The 16,599-nt window shown below is 36.5% G+C and overlaps 1 protein-coding gene across 3 annotated transcripts in view; it reads left to right on the top strand.

The window, feature by feature from the left end:
- The first annotated feature begins 145 nt into the window (after positions 1 to 145).
- The window catches only part of KNTC1 (kinetochore associated 1), an 88,206-nt gene continuing 71,752 nt past the window's right edge, over positions 146 to 16,599 (top strand). The window contains exons 1-12 of one of the 3 annotated variants that reach the window (XM_074205505.1): positions 146 to 290; positions 1,860 to 2,006; positions 5,681 to 5,801; positions 6,454 to 6,569; positions 6,933 to 7,011; positions 8,316 to 8,393; positions 10,087 to 10,121; positions 10,436 to 10,546; positions 12,461 to 12,554; positions 14,050 to 14,102; positions 14,338 to 14,453; positions 15,811 to 15,862. In XM_074205505.1, coding sequence (XP_074061606.1) covers positions 1,878 to 2,006; positions 5,681 to 5,801; positions 6,454 to 6,569; positions 6,933 to 7,011; positions 8,316 to 8,393; positions 10,087 to 10,121; positions 10,436 to 10,546; positions 12,461 to 12,554; positions 14,050 to 14,102; positions 14,338 to 14,453; positions 15,811 to 15,862 — 984 coding nt within the window. In that variant the 5' untranslated portion in view covers positions 146 to 290; positions 1,860 to 1,877. Of the gene's footprint in view, positions 291 to 316; positions 1,501 to 1,859; positions 2,007 to 5,680; positions 5,802 to 6,453; positions 6,570 to 6,932; positions 7,012 to 8,315; positions 8,394 to 10,086; positions 10,122 to 10,435; positions 10,547 to 12,460; positions 12,555 to 14,049; positions 14,103 to 14,337; positions 14,454 to 15,810; positions 15,863 to 16,599 lie in introns of those variants that run through there. The other 2 variants (XM_074205503.1, XM_074205504.1) reach the window with 2 other exon arrangements.

The raw sequence follows: 16,599 nt of genomic DNA, 5'->3' as shown, positions 1-16,599 counted from the left end.
GCAAGGGGCGGGGCGCGCACGAGCGGGGGAGGCGGCCTGCTGCCGGGAGGGACGGACCAGGAAGGGGGAGTGGGCGGGGCCCCCTTCGCTTTGGGGGGAGCTTTGGCCCGCTCCGGCCGCCGTAGCGAAGGGCTGGGGCGGGATTTCTCGCGCCAATTTAAAGTTGGGTGGAGGGCGGCCGGGCCCGCCGCGACTCTCGGCGGTTGAGAGCTGCGCCTGCGTTTTCTGAGGCCTTCCCTACCTAGCCGGCGCGGTTACGAGTGAGGAGGGCGAGCCTTTCTGCCGAGGAGGTTGGGACCGTAAGCTCCTGGAGGGCAGGGGCTGGCTTTTGTCTCTTCCGCTGAGTATTGAGTCTGGGGCACCCTAGGTGCTAAATAAATGTTGATTGGTTGATTGATTGATTGATTGAGAGAGGCGGTGACCCGGAAGTGGAGAGAGCCGGCCTGGGGGTCACCGGGCGCATGCCGGCCCTAGAGCGGGGCTTGGCTCTTGGAAGGAAAACCTTGGGATGGTTGTTGTTGAGTCGTGCCCCTCGTACTCTTGGCCCCCGCCCCGCGCCCCCTTTTTTTACAGATGCGACAAAAAGGGGTGAAGGCACTTGGCCAGGGGCCCCCCCGGGCCTCTAGACAGGATTAAAGATGTCCCAGAGGGGGCTGGGGCGGGGGCTCGTCTCTTATCAAGAGTGTAATATTGGGGGAGGGGGTATCCAAGCTGAGGCGTGTCTCTGTTAAGCATTGCCGGAGGAGAGGAATTCCTATTTTGGTCAGGCCTGGATTCTGGAAATCCTTTACTACTAATATGATGCTGGGCAAGACATTGTACCCTGTTTACCTTAGTTTGCTCATCAGTCAAATGAATTGCAGAAGGAAATGGCAAACCACCCTGGGATCGTTGCCAAGAAACCCCCAAATGGAGTCACAGAGACAGAAATTCTTAGGTTTGGTTTTGTTCGGACTAGGTAGCTTCCCCAACCCTCTAATCAACAATGTCTCCAACTGGAGTTGCCTATAGTCACAAGAAAGTCTATCCAAACTTTTGAAAAGATCACAATGAATGAAGATCCTTTGGCTTGTGGAGTCTTTGAGGGCAGCTAGGTAGCACAGTGGATGGAACACCCAGGCTTGGGTTCAGGAAATCACAAAAATCAAAGTTCAAATTCAATCTCAAGACCTACCTAGTTAGCTAGCATTGTGGCTCTGGGCCAACGACTTAACCTCTCCTCATTTTCTTTTGCTATAAAATGACAAACCAGATGTTATTTCCAAGACCCACTTCCAACATTATCTTGTGATCAAAACTTATTAGCATGATAATCACATAGACTCCTAGGAGTATCCCTTAAGAAGAGCTTGGGTGGACTAGACAAAAGTATATTCTAAAGTGTATTCCTACTCTCAATCTATGGTTCTCAGAGCTCATAGTTTATGGCAATTAAAGTGTTGCAAAGCATTGAATACATTCTTTTGATCTTCTTGCAGCTGTTTGACATAGGAATTGCAGGTGAGATCTGATTTCACAGATGAACTAATGAGATGAGATAAATGACTCATATAGATGAATCCAAGTTTTTCCTAATTTCAGGTCAATTCCTTTTTTAGTAGACAATCTTGGATCATAGATTTAGAATTGGAAGGGTCTTTGAAAGTCATCTAGTCCCAGAGAATTCTAGTCCATAGAAGTTAAAAGTTTTACCCAAGGCAGAGAAGGAGCACTTGAATCCAAATAGAGCCCCCTTTTTACTGTGCCATGATGTCCCTCAGTGACAGGTTGCCTTGGTGTTTGAATGTTAGGAGACCCAGACTCCATATCATGTTGTAACTTCAAAATTTATTCACCAGTGTCTTAACACATTATCACAGGGAGACAATTGGACAAATATGTGGGATGATATTGAACTTCTAACTAATGATGACACTGGAAGTGGTTCCTTAAGAGTTGGTTCAGGAGAAGAACATGGAACAACTTTATATCAAGTGGATACATTAGTGAAGATATCCTCTGAGAAGGTAAGATTTCTGATATCTCAATCAACTATGTAAAATGATGTCTTTTGTGTGAGAGTTCCTTCAGTCCAAACAATTCAACATTGTTTGTGGGACATATAAAATATGAATGGGAACCATCACCTCAAGTTCATCATGTCCTTAACTGAACCCATCTTTTCCACAAAATCATTGGTCCTTTCCAACTTTTGTACTGCTGTTAATGGTACCATAATTCTCATTAGATCACCATGATGTGAAACCACAGTAAGCTCTGTCACTACTGCTTTTTTGTCCTACCTTGTTATTTCTTCTTTCACAGTCTTTTTCATATTGATTGCTTCCTTTGCTGCCTAATTCAGGCAGTTACCTCCCTATTTTGTAGCCATAGCATTCTCACAGTCTTTCCCTTCTAAAGTCATCCCTCACACATAAGAACATGTGCCACATCCTGTATGGAGCCTTTTGTGATCCCAGAGGTGGTAGTGCCTTCCCTTCCCTGAAGTTGCCTTGTATTTACTTCATAATATATTTTATATTTGCTTGTTTATATTGTTGTTTTCTGGATAGAATGTAAACTATTCAAGATCAGGGAATGGTTGCTTTTTGTCATAGTATCCACATTGCCTGTCACTTAGTAGCCACTGGCAGTTTGTTGTTATCTATGATTCACTTTTTTTTTTAAAGATTTTATTTATTTTGAGTTTTACAATTTTTCCCCCCAATCTTGCTTCCCTCCTCCCAATCTTGCTTCTCCCCCCCACCCCCACAGAAGGCAATTTGTCAGTCTTTACATTGTTTCCATGGTATGCAATGATCTAAATTGAATGTGAGGAGAGAGAAATCATATCCCCAAAGAAGAAACATAAAGTACAAGAGATAGTAAGATCAGACAACAAGATATCAGTTTTTTTCCTAAATTAAAGTTAATAGGGGTGGTTAGGTGGCCGGCGCAGTGGATAAAGCACCGGCCCGGGGGTCAGGAGTACCTGGGTTCAAATCCAGTCTCAGACAGTTAATAATTACCTAGCTGTGTGGCCTTGGGCAAGTCACTTAACCTCATTTGCCTTGCAAAAACCTAAAAAAAAAAATTAAAGTTAATAGTCCTTGGTCTTTGTTCAAACTCTACAGTTCTTTTTCTGGATACAGATGGTATTCTCCATTGCAGACAGCCCCAAATTGTCCCTGATTGTTCCACTGATGGAATGAGAGAGGCCACATGATTTACTCTTAACTGGGGGGAAGGAGGGAAACTAAAATGAGAGAGCTGGCCTGTAAAGGGTAGATAGGACTTAGATCAGAGATGTATTCTTTCAAGTGCTTTGTGTATCCAAGCCCCCAATACAACTCCGTATTATAGGCCTCCATGTATGTTCTTATCCCTTTTCTTCAGGTGAGAAAAGAAAAGCTGAGAATGGAAACACCTAGTAAGAGTCAGAGGCAAGATGTAAACCCAGGTCCCTGGGCTATCTCTCCAGGAATTCAGTTGGCAAAGAAGGAGAGGGAGCTTATTCAGGTCGAAGGCCTTGAGCAAAGGGACAGACCTGAGCATATTTGAGGGGCAGGGCATTGCACATGTGATATGACAGACTAGAGAGGGTGAAAATCAAGTTTCAAAATATGGATCTGGGGTGACATGCAGGAGGAATTCAAGGAAGAAAGATGGCATTAGGAAGACCAATTAGGAGGCCATTTCAGAGGTCCAGGTAGGGGGGTGATGAAGAATATTGCAGAATTAGAAGGAAAGTCAGAGCTCTGCTAGTCTGAAGCACAAAGAAATAATAATTCCTTCTCCATATCATCCTCCAACTTTTGCCTTTGCTATACAGTCTCTTCTGAGACTTCCCTCTCCTCTGTAGGGTAGCTTAAAGCAAGAAGTTTGTACTTGTGTCCAGCCAGAACCTAATTTTTTTCTGATTTCCACCTATACCTGCAAGGACCCATAGAACAAGTCTGATTCCTCTTCAAGACAGCTTTCATTTCCCTCTTCAGGCTTTTCCAGGTTAATCATTCACCATTCCTTCAAGTGATCCTCATAAATCCTCAAGGCCCATTACCATTCTGGTGTAAAAATAAAAAATTGATTTTAATTCTATTAAAGTTAATAGCTAATAACACTTTACCACTGTAATTTCACCTGCAACCCTAAGCAACTTGCTTAAAAGTCAAACTTTTTGCCTAGTAATTACCTCTACTCAGGACTCATGCTGTTGTGAATTCAGTCTTCACTCCTGTATTGTCTACCTTTGCAACCTCATGTCTGATTCTTTGTGAGACCATTTGAGGTTTTCTTGGCAGAGATCCTGGAGAGGTTTACCATATCCTTCTTCAGCTCATTTTACAGATGAAGAAACTGAGCAGACAGGGTTAAATCACTTGCTCAGGGTATATAGCTAGTAAATATTTAAAACTGCATTTGAACTCAGGTCTTCCTAACTCCAAACCTAGCATTGTATCCATTGAACTATCTAGTTGCCTCATCCATTACTCATTTATCCCAAATTCATATTTCTCTGTAACCTTACCTGCAGCCCAAATTCAAATTGATTTAATCAAAGCCTTGCAGATTCTACTCTTCTTTGAATAATCTTAATCCTAAATTGTGGCATCCAAAATCGAATCAAGTACTTTAGAACTCTGTCAGCTTGAACACTTTGCCTCTCTTTCCTTACATTAGGTTTTTGGGTTTCCCTATCTCAGTGTTGACTATTGCTGTTTTCAGATGAGCTGTTATCTAAATGTGCTACTCCAATGATTATTTTATCATTAATCAATTTCCTCTCATTAGATTTAACACAGTATTATATATAACCTGTCAAAAAATTTTTAGGTCCTGACCTTGTCATTTAAGGTATTAGTTATCCTGCCTAGATTTGTATCATCTGTTTATTTGAAAACTGCACTATCTATATCTTTATCTTAGTCTTTGATTAAAATTTTAAACAACATATGGCCAGCCACAATATGATATTGAATCATTAATAACTTCTTTGAATCCTGTCAGTCAAACTACTGGGCAGCTAAATGGCACAGTGGATAGAGTGCTGGGTCTGATGTCAGGAAGATTCACCTTCATGAATTCAGATCTGTCTAGGAAAGTCATTTACTCTTGCTTGCTTCAGTTTCTTTATCTGTAAAATGAACTGGAGATGGAAATGGCAAATCACCCTAATTCCTTTGCCAAGAAAATCCCAAATGGTGTCACAAAGAGTCAAAGACAACTGAAAACAAATGAACATTAAAGTCAACCAATTCTGAATGTTATTCACTGTATTATTTTGTAACTTATAGCTTTTTACCTTTTCCACAAAAATAGTATGAAAGATTTTCAAGTAGATGAGGGTGAATGATGTTAAAATAAAAAGGAAGGGATAAATGAAAACATCAGATGCTTTTTTTTTTTATACTTTCTGGCTATATGTACTAAAAAAGAAATTTTAAGCCTGATTCCTAGGTTAGGAATAGTCCTATTGATGAAAATCTTGCTAGTGTAGGATATATAATACTGCCTGTGGGAGAAGTAGTATTATATGCATATCATCATCATTACTTTTTAACATGCCTTAATATTTTTTAGTTAAATGTCCATTTATAACAATTCCTTTAGAACTGACCAACAACATTATTTTGTCTTACATCATGTTTCTGCTGACCTAGGATGTTAAGGATTTCAGAGATATGCTTTTTTCCTCCTACAGGCTTCATTTTCTCCAAAGTTACATGGATGCAGTTCGAGTGATGGGTTTATCATCGTCATTGATCAATCAGTGACACTTTTTGACAATATTTGTCGATCTCTCCAACTGCATCTTCAGTTTGGTAAGTTTTATGTATGGAGATGAAACAAGTTGGAAGTCAAACTAGAATAGGAGGTTAACTCTCCATTTCTCCCTAATCCTGTTTTTTTTTTGTTTTTTTTTTTGCTATTTTATCTTCTTATGTCTTAGATAATTGAAAATATTAAGAACCTTGGATAATCAACTAAGGCAGAACTATTTGGAGCTTTCTGTGCCCAGAACTTTTTGAAGGCCATCTCTTTTGGATGCTAGCTAGGCATACATTCTAAATCTTGTACAATACTGCACAACTAAAATATGATAAAAAGTTACTGAGTATATATTAAAATGTGCTTTTTTTTAAGACTTTCAGAGTTGGAAGAAACTTTACCCTTTGCTCAGAATGCATATCTTCTCTGTTATGTCTCTGATATACATTCTTGAGCGGTCCAAATGTGGACCCTGCCTTGAATGCTAATGGCTCCTCCCTCTTTGGAAGCAATCAAATAGGGACTGACCCATCACTTGGAAAGTGTGTTATGCCCCTGGGGTCCCTTCCAACTCCCCAGTTCTCTGATTCTGTGAATAAAACTGTTTTCAAAAAGTTGTAAAACAAGTAAAAAAAAAGTTGTAAATAAAGTCAGCATTATACTCATGTGCTAAAGAACCTCATACTTTTGCTTTGAAATTTTCAGACACCAAAGTGGATGTAGTTGGCTTATGTCAAGGAGGACAATTTCTTTTGGTTGGTGAGAGAAGTGGCAGCTTACACCTTATTCATGTGACATCAAACGAGACTTTGCTTACTAATGTATGATTTCTTTTATCTTTTTCTTTTCATGAATTAGATTCAAAATCATTTCTTAGCTAACTATTGCCAGCTTGAGCCCTGAATCAAATTTTTTATTGTAAAGATCACTTTCCTTTTAAGTTGAGACAAACTGTTCATGTTTAGTAATGTTAGAATTAAGGATATAATTTATGTATGAAGAAATGGACAATGAAGAGATGTTTTATGAGAGGAAGGTGTTCCTAGTGAACTTGCCCAAAATATTTTTTGTCATATAATTAAAAATTTTGTGTTTTGGTGAAGAATGATTGCTAATGTCACCTTCCATTTGTAAGCTTTTTTTGTTTTTTAGAACTATCAGTTAAAAAATTAATTTGTATTTAGGCATTTGTTCAGCAAACACCAGATGAAAATCAGTGTACTTATCAGGATCTTATTATTGAACAAGATGGCTCAAAGGAAGGTGAGTTTTTTCTGCTATGATTTTTGAACTGTACAGTCACTCAAGGTGGTGCCCACATCATCAAACATGGTTGTTTTATTTTTAAATAGTCAATTGAAACTTAACAAATGAATATCAATACCGCTATTGAAAATTACTCAATCACTAGTGACAGTTAAATGAATTAATCTTAACCTAATATTGTAACATTTTTGTAATCTCCTCCGAATCTTCATCAAGACTCTTAATTTGTTTTTCTCTCTTTCATATTTACTCTTCAATGGCTACAATTACAATGCAATCTGTTGATTGGTTTTGTCCTTCAGCTTGTGCCTAATGTGAATGTCAGACATTTTGGCCACCCAAATTTCCTTTCTAATTTACTAGTTTACCTATGATAGGTTTTTTTGTAGAAGTCACCGATAATTGGATAAATACTTGTTTTTTTCAAAACTTTTAGCTCCTTTTCCAAGAGGTTTTATAATATTCTGAATAGGAGCAAATATTTTTTATTAACATACTAGGTTCTTTCATACTATAGATGTTGTATAAGCCAATTAATTGTTTATATAATTATTTTTCTAAGCTAATTAATTGTTTATATAATTATTTTTCTAAGTGTAAAACCCTTCTGAGCTAATTAGTATGGTGGTACACTGCTTACTATTTTGAAAATTCAATAAAATGAATGCCTAGTGGAACATTTATTTCCTGTAAAAAAAACTAATTCATAATACTTTCTATTTTGGCAACCAAGCTAACCCTTCAAAGTACATTTTGAGCACCTCAACTTAGTTAAATTTTAGAAAGATGTATTTTAAAAAAAATTTCAGAGAATCGACTGGTATTTGTTACTGTCACTTTTGTGTATAACTTATTCCTTTATTTTTAAATACTAGTTTTCCTGGTTTTGCATATATATAAAGTTCATGAACATAATCTCATAAGCATAATATTTTAAAAATCATCTTTTTACTTAATGTTATGCTTTTTTCAGAATGTTAACCTTTGAGGTTAGGGACCATTTCATTTTTATCAGATACAAATTGTATTTCCTCAGAATCTTTTTGTGTACTAGGCATTTGATGTTTATTGAATTATATTTAAAACAATGGTGTTTTGAATTTGCATTTGAGTAAATAAAGTGAATTTTAATTTTTTATAGTCATTATCTGCCTATTACTACTGGGTACCATCATTACTGTGTATAAATTTGTAGTAGTCACTTTGTAATTGACTGATTTCTGTAAAATCTTTAACTGTTTTGCTTCTGAAAATATTGTGAAAACATTTAAATTGACTTATTTCCTCTCCCACTTTAAAAGGTACATATCATGTGTTCCTTCTTACACATAATGGATTGTTTTGCATTATGGATCTGCAACTTACACAAATTCAGGAAGGTAAGACAACAGCTCATGCATTTAATGAACTGTTTTTGGTTCGCATCTATATTTATAGCAATGTGCAGATGAATTTTACAGTACTTGTTTTGATGAAATACTTTAGATTCATTCATTTAGGTTTAGTGACCCATTTATTCAAAGGTAATTATTGGATTATTATTGGAGAATACAAAGAACTATACCTTGTATGAACTATCCTTGCTTTCCTCGACCTTATAGTTTATTTGGGAAGTCAAAGTATATTGACAAGAGAAGGATGTGAAAACAAAATGACCTGCTGGTTAGTAGGCAAAGATCTTTTTTTTTTTTTTTTTTAGGTTTTTGCAAGGCAAACGGGGTTAAGTGGCTTGCTCAAGGCCACACAGCTAGGTAATTATTAAGTGTCTGAGACTGGATTTGAACCCAGGTACTCCTGACTCCAGGGCCGGTGCTTTATCCACTGTACCACCTAGCCGCCCCCGGCAAAGATCTTTAAGTAAATGATTGGCATAAGGAATAGTGCTGTGACTTCGGTAGTGGGAGAGACTGGGAGCTAGACTGGGAAGAAGATTCACCTGAGAAGCTGCTCTTTGAGCCAGGCACCCATCAGGTTTAGACAGCAAACTGTCCTGGGAAGGCAGTAGTTAGCACTTGCCAAGCATAGACAAATCTGATAGAAAGAAGGGCCTGCTATGTCAGGTACTGACCCAGTGACTTTATGATTACTCTTTGAGCCTCACAACTACCCTGGGAGGGGGATGCTATTATTTGCCCATTTTACAGATGAGGAGACTGAGGCAAACAAGTTGAATGACTTGCCTGGATCAACCAACTAATAAGTGTCTGAGGCTGGATTTGAATCCAGGTCTTCCTTACTCTAGGCTCTGTACTCTATTTACTGCTTGCTACTGCTTAGCTAGAGGTCCAAATAGTATTTATCTAAAGTAACATGACTGGTCCACTGGTAGGACTAGAAATCTATCTTAATCTACTAGATTCCTCTTGTATGCATTTGATCAGTGATGCCCAACTTTGTTGAATATCTGATTTTTCTAAAGTAAAGGAAAAAATTCAGTAGATGGTCACATAGTAATTTAGTATATATCTTGTTTGGGAAATGTTATTGTTCATTTGTATTCCACTCTTTATAACTCCATTTTGGATGTTCTTGACAAAGATACTGCCATTTCCTTCTCCAGCTCATTTTATAGATGAGGAAACTGAAAGAAACAGGGAGGTGACTTGCTCAGGGTCACACAGCTAAGTGTTTGAGGATAGACTTGAACTTGGGCCCGATATTCTATCCATTGTGCCACCTAGCTACCCATGAGAAATTATGTTTGGGGAGGCTAGGTGGCACAGTGGATAGAGCACTGGCCCTGGAGTCAGGAGGACCTGAGTTCAAATCCCACCTCAGACAGTTCATAATTACCTAGCTGTGTGGCCTTGGGTAAGCCACTTAACCCCATTTGCCTTGCAAAAAAACCTAAAAAAAAGAAATTATGCTTGCTGTGCATGTAAAACCAAGAATGTCTTTCATTGGTTCCATGTGACTGGAAACCATTTGACCAGACCAAATGTTTTCTCAATGATTTTTGTGATTTATGAAGCTAATTTAAATTTGTGAATAACATCTGAGGGATAGGCCTTACTTGCATATCGTTTACTAATACTAAAAGTTTTTGTTTTTACTGTTTTTTTTTTAATGTAGCCATTGAGAAGAAAGATTTCATAGCAGTAAAGGAGGTGAGAAGATTAATGAAGAATAAAACCCTATTGACCTTGTAACAAAGTGATTCTACTTCTGCATCTTGGATAAAATATTCCTGTGTTCTTTATTTTTTAGAAATGACTGAATTATCATTGGCATTTTTAGCAGTTTTATTTGGCATAATAACTTTCAAAGTGATTTTACTGATATTAAACATTGATAGTCAAGTTTTCCAAATTTTATTAACATTTTTGAATTAGAAAATTTTATAAAAATAACTATACAACCCCCATATCTTTTCTTTTAAAAAAGAAAGATAATAATTTAACTTTTTTTTCCTCTTTTGCAGTTACAAGGACAATCCAAAACCAATTTTATAACCACTGAAAATTATCATAATCTTGGTTGTTTAAGTGTTGTGATTGGAGATTTAACAAGCGAAAACCATGTCATAATTGGGGTAATTCTTTTTTCTTACATCTCATTTTGTAATATTAGATGCAATGAAGTATTTGGTTAGTATGGAAGTGATAATTATTTATAAATTGGAAAATCATAAGATTTTATGGCGTTGAAAAAATTTGATAGACAAAATTAGCTTTGCATTTTTTATTTGATTTGCTTTCTTGTCTAGTTCATTGGGTGAGAGGGTAGTGCTAATGAGGACAAGGTCATTTATTTAATCTCTGCCTTTTTTTTCTTTTTTTAATCTTTTCTCTTTTTTAATGGACTCAGGTTACTACCCTTCTTGCTCACAAACCTATTATTGGTTTTAAAACAAAAAAAAGGACACTGGACAAAATAAGCTTGATTTCTTACACAATAATCAGAAAGAAAGGGTTCAAAAACATAGATTTTGAGCATGGCAAAAATGCTATGACTAACGTTTTAGCTTTAATTTTTGATAGTTTTGTTCTTAAGTTTTAAAAAAAGTAACATTGTTTTTATGGGGAGGGACAAAATGAATTTTAAAAATAGAATGTTGGCAGTTTTATTTACCATATTGGTCATATATGTATAAATGAAAGCATTTTTTACCTTTGTTTTGGTGCCTTTTTGAGCTTATTGGTACAGATATTCCCTTTAATGAAAGAAAACATAGTAGTTCCTGTGTATCTTTGCACTCTTGTCCAGAGCTATTTTTGTTCATGTTTTTCTATAAATATTCTATAGCAGTTATACCCAACACAACTTTGTCCTTTCTCTGGGTCTTTTAGCATCTTATGGATATGAACCTGCTCATCTGCTATCACTCATTTTTCTTATTTAACTGATCTGTCTCTTTCTGGTGATCACATCCTTGAGATCACATCCTTTTACAGTATTTCTTGTGCACATACCTAGAATTGGGCCTTGGCATATTATCAATGAGAACTGAATTGTAAACACTGCCAACAATTCCCTCTATTCTTCCTATTCAGTTCCATCTCACTAGTGCCCATCATGGGAAAATATACTAATAGAATGTCTCAATTGGGCATGCCATAATATGTGCAATTACATTCTTCGTGCATTTGATTTTTTCTGAGTGGATTGATTGACAAGTTTGAGTTTCTCTTGGTCTCTTCCAGGAGGCCCTTGAATAATGCCACCTGAAAATAGGAATACCTGAGAACCTTTCTCTTTTAGAGATTTCCTCTTCCATTTAACTCTTTGTAGAACACCTTCTTGGCTCTAGGACCATTTTAGAAAGTATCCATCTTTCAATTTTATGCATTGTTTGATTTTAATAATATTTGAATTGTTAAAATTCTATAGTTGCTTCTCTCAAGTAACCTGTATATTTTACAACCTAAAGTTCCTATTGCTAGATACCTACTATATCTCGACTTGTAAATAGTTTAACCTGTCATTCACTAGCATTTTAGCAAAATTCATTTTGCTAAGCATTTATTTACTATTCCCTTGACTGCAAAAGAGGATAATTGATGACCACAGTGAGATCAATAATGAGACTAGGAGGAATCTTAAGAAAATCTGTACTTCCTCTTACTTGTTTTGCACAGGCGGAACCAAAGTATCCTAGGGAGGAGCAGCTGTCTCCAGGGCCCTCTCTTGGTGGCCCTTAGATGTCTCTGTTGCAATCAATCTCTTTTTCTTTGTTTTTCTTGAACTGTCTTACTCTCTCTTCTCTGTTTTTCTCCTTCCACAAATTGGCATAACAGACATAAACATTTCTTTGGGCTTTTATTCCCTTTTAATATACTTGAAAGCAAACTAAAATATTGATGCAATAGAATTCCATCATTTTTATCTTCTATAAAATTCTATTTGAACTTTCATGACTATAAATTATATTATCAAACTTTTTTCTAGTTGTTTTTACTCCCTTGAAGCAAATTTGCAAATGATAACATTTCCTTTTTTCTTTTAGGGAACTGGTCATTTTGTGCTCTCAAAATGGGAGCTAGATCCTGAGAACAGAGTGGCTGTTATTAAGAGTTTTCTTGATTCAGACATGATTAAAGGTAAAGCAGGAGCCTAATGAATCTACTGTTATTGCTATTGTCCTCTTTTATTGCAACTCAAGCCAAAAAGCACTAATTACCTAGGAATCAAAGAAAGGTCACTCTCCTTAAGGAACTCCACGTGAACGGGAGAGGCAACATCCAAACAATTCTGTCTATAGAAGAGACATGGGAGTTGTAGCTCTCTTGGGGAAGTGATAGGCAGGGAAGCCAGGAGGCAGAGATGAGAAGAGAGAGCATTTCAGGCAGGGGGAAGAGCCAGGAAGAATGTCCAGAGTCAGGAGATGGAGTATGGTGCTCAAGGAATATCTGGGAGATCAGTGTTGCTAGACTGAAAAAGCCATGAGTGGGAATAAGATGTAAGAAGGTTGGAAAGGTGGTAGGAGACCAAAGAATGAATGCCAAGCAAAGCAGTTTCTGTTTGATTCTGGGGTTAATGAGAAGCCATTGAGTATCCTGAATAGTGGGATGGCATGGTTCGATCTACACATTCTTAGGAAGAAAGCATTGCCTGCTGAACAGAGTGAGAGGCTGACAGACCCATCAGCACTATGACTATAGCCCAGGCATGAGGGGATGAGGGCCTTCACCCACCAGGGTGGGGACAGAGTCAGAGGAGAGAAGGGGATGTGTCCCAAACAACACATCTTGTGGAGTTAGAATTGACAGGATTTGAAAACTGATTGGATATGGAGAGTAAGGAGCTAAAGATAATACCTAGGTTATTGGGAAGGGCTAACCTTGACTTCTTAGAGCCTTGATTAGCAGATTCAGATGGCGGTATAAATTTTGAACCTAGAATCACTTGTTATATGGACCTGTTGACGGACTGACTACCTATCACCTGAAGACCAAGTGAATCTCATCCTGTAGCCATCTAAATAAATAATCTATCCAGGTTTCACCTCGTTGAGATCTATATTAGTAGAGGGCGAGTAATCACAATGATGTTTCAATTTTAGTTATAAGTAAATGTTCTGAACAATGACAAACTATTTGTTATTTCCAGTGACTTAATTGTTTTATTTTATTTTATTTTATTTTTTTTAATTTTTGCGAGGCAATGGGGTCAAGTGGCTTGCCCAAGGCCAGCTAGGTAATTAAGTGTCTGAGGCTGGATTTGAACTCAGGTATTCCTGACTCCAGGGCTGGTGCTCTATCTACTGCACCACCTAGCTGCCCCCAGTAACTTAATTTTAATGACCTGAGTTTTAGAGGTCTCTTTTTCCTCATTACTATTCCTCAGTTTTCACTTTTTGGGGGATAACCTCAAAAACTTTAGTCAGGGACAAATCATTAAAATATCTTTTTTTTTTGGAGTGACCATTATGAAAGGGTTAGCTTAAGTTCTGATTCAATTCTCATTAATATTTGATCTAATTAAAAGACAATTTAACCTCAATTTTCCTGTGTAATTCTGATATTCAATAAATGGTCATTGAATGTCATCATATAGATCACCCAACTCAAACTCTATATCCTTTTTTTTTTGTAGGTGTAAAAAAGATCCAGCTTACAGACAATCTGCTTTTCATCTTGGATACTGCTGTACGTCTCTGATCACATTCTTCTTTCTTAAAATGCTGTTATAAAATATGTGATTCCCATTAACCTGTACACTAAATAGAAATGTGCATAATGTTACAAAAAGAAAGGTACATTTCTGTCCCAAAGCTATGTATATTATATTTTCAAGATTTATATCTCCTTGGAGTTTAGGATTTTTCATTGTTTTTATTAGAATATATCAAAAAATTATAAAATCTCTCTTTTTTTTTAATAGAATGTATTGAGCTTATGGGATGTCTATACTCTAATTCCTGTATGGAATTGGCCTTCTACCTATTTTGAAGACTTTATTCTCACTACAGAGGCTGATTCTTCTTCATCAGTCACTTGGTAAATAGAAGCTTATCATGGATTCCTTCTCTTTTTCCCCTTTCCTTTGACAATTCATTTAATTATGGTATACTTACCAAAAGCTTATCTGTGACTAGGACTGAAAACTGACAAATGCTGGAGAGGCTGTGGGGAAACAGGTACATTAATCTAGTGATACCACTTCTAAATTACGTTCTCCAAAGAAATCAAAGAAAGAAGAAAGGATCTATATGTAAAAAATGTTTAATAGCAAGAAACTGAGAGGGTGCCCATCACTTTGGGATTTTTAGTATCTAGAAAGAACATCAGATTTAGAGTCAGAGTTTTAGATTCTGTTTCTACTACTTCCTAATTGTATGTGACTTGGATAAATTATTTCTTATGGACCTATTGTTTGCTTACTTTTAAAATGAGGGAGTTGTTTAAATTTGAGATGTGTATGTAGTTTGTTATTTAGCTGTTTGATGACTCAATTTGGGGTTTTCTTGACAAAGATACTGCCATTTCCTTTTCTAGTTCATTTTACAGATGAGGAAACTGAGGCAAATAAAGTTAAAGTTAGTATTCTAAGTCTGAAGGATTATTTTATGATTCTGCAATAATGTAATTTAGCAGTGAGAAGATTGCTAGCCTCTTTAGCAATCCTAAGTTCTTTCCCTTCTGAGAGGGGGGGGAGAATGGATGATCTTGTAAAACCAGAGGGCTACATCACTCTTTTGGAGAGATAAGACATATCAGAAAGAAAAGATGAGGATTATTGAGTATATTTAACTGTGTGTCCTTCACATTTGTTATTGGGTGAAATAAAACTCATATTTAGATAAATAAGTAAAATGGGATGGTTGGATTATGTAATTTCTTAGGTCCTTTCTTGCTCTAGAATTATGTTCTTGAGTTTCTATATTAAAAATGATACAAATAACAAGTTTGTGATCAAGTTTCTCAAAAGAAAAGCTCAGTGTAGGTTATAGTAATTGGAAAAATTTGAAGAACAAGATGTTGGTCTCAATTTAGAACTTAAAGGTTAGATGAGATTTAGTCATTCATTATTCTGTTATAAGGTAACAGATTGAACAATAAATTAAATTTAGGTATATGTTAATACTTTTTAGTAATGTGCCAATTTTCATCTTCATTAGTCATCTTTTTTGAAAATTGGGATGGGGCAAAGAGATGAGTTCTATAAAATACCAAGTGACTGAATCAGATAAGGAAACGTATAGTTTTAGTGTGATGATTTAAAAACTCATCTGACACCTCTTCTATGAGATAGTTTTTGTTTTCAGGCTGGAAATAATACTTGTTCTAATATATTCAGCAGTTGACAAAGATTCATTACATGACTTAATGAGAGTACCCTTTTTTCCCTTTTTAGGCAAGACAATATCAATCTGAAGTTAATAGCTCTGACAACTTCCAGTAATCAGGTAAAGATATTTTTGATGACCTAGTTCCTGTTATGGGTCAGTCTTGAAAAAAACATCATTAGTAGAATTTAAAAATTGATGTTAATTAGTGCTCACTGTATCAGTTCATCTGGCTTAATTTGTTTAAACATATATAGCTAAACCCAACTAATACAGTTGAAATATTTTTTCCTTCTGAAGCTTATGTATCTTAAAATATATGTCAGGAAATAGGTGATACTTATCACTATAAATGTTTTAAACAGAACCCTAGAAGTCTCACAGAACCAAGTAAATTCAATAGATTCCTCCTTTATTGATTGTACAATAAGGTTTTTCTAATAGTGACTGTGTTTGAGAGGTATTCAATTTGATTAATTTATATAGCCAAATTAAGAATTATTACTGTCAAGTATGAGCTCCTGTATACTTTTTGCTGTATCTGCTGAACATAGATTGATAATGTGACCTTGAAGTCAGGAGGACAGGAATTTGAATCCAGCCTCAGATACTTGATACTATTAGCTATGTGACCCTAGGCAAGTCACTTAACCCTGACTACCTCACATCCAGGGCCATCTCCAGTTGACCTGATTCATATCTGGCTACTGGACCTAGATGACTCTGGAGGAGAAAGTGAGGATGGTGACTTAGCATAGCAGCCTCTCACTTAAATCGAGTTCATGTGCTTGTCATGGCATCACCTTCGAGAATGAAGGACAAACATCATTTTCTTAAGATCTGTACATTTAAAGAAA

The sequence above is a fragment of the Macrotis lagotis genome, chromosome X (genome assembly GCF_037893015.1).
Source record: "Macrotis lagotis isolate mMagLag1 chromosome X, bilby.v1.9.chrom.fasta, whole genome shotgun sequence".
Lineage (NCBI taxonomy): Eukaryota > Metazoa > Chordata > Mammalia > Peramelemorphia > Peramelidae > Macrotis > Macrotis lagotis.
This window is presented reverse-complemented; position numbering and strand designations above follow the sequence as displayed.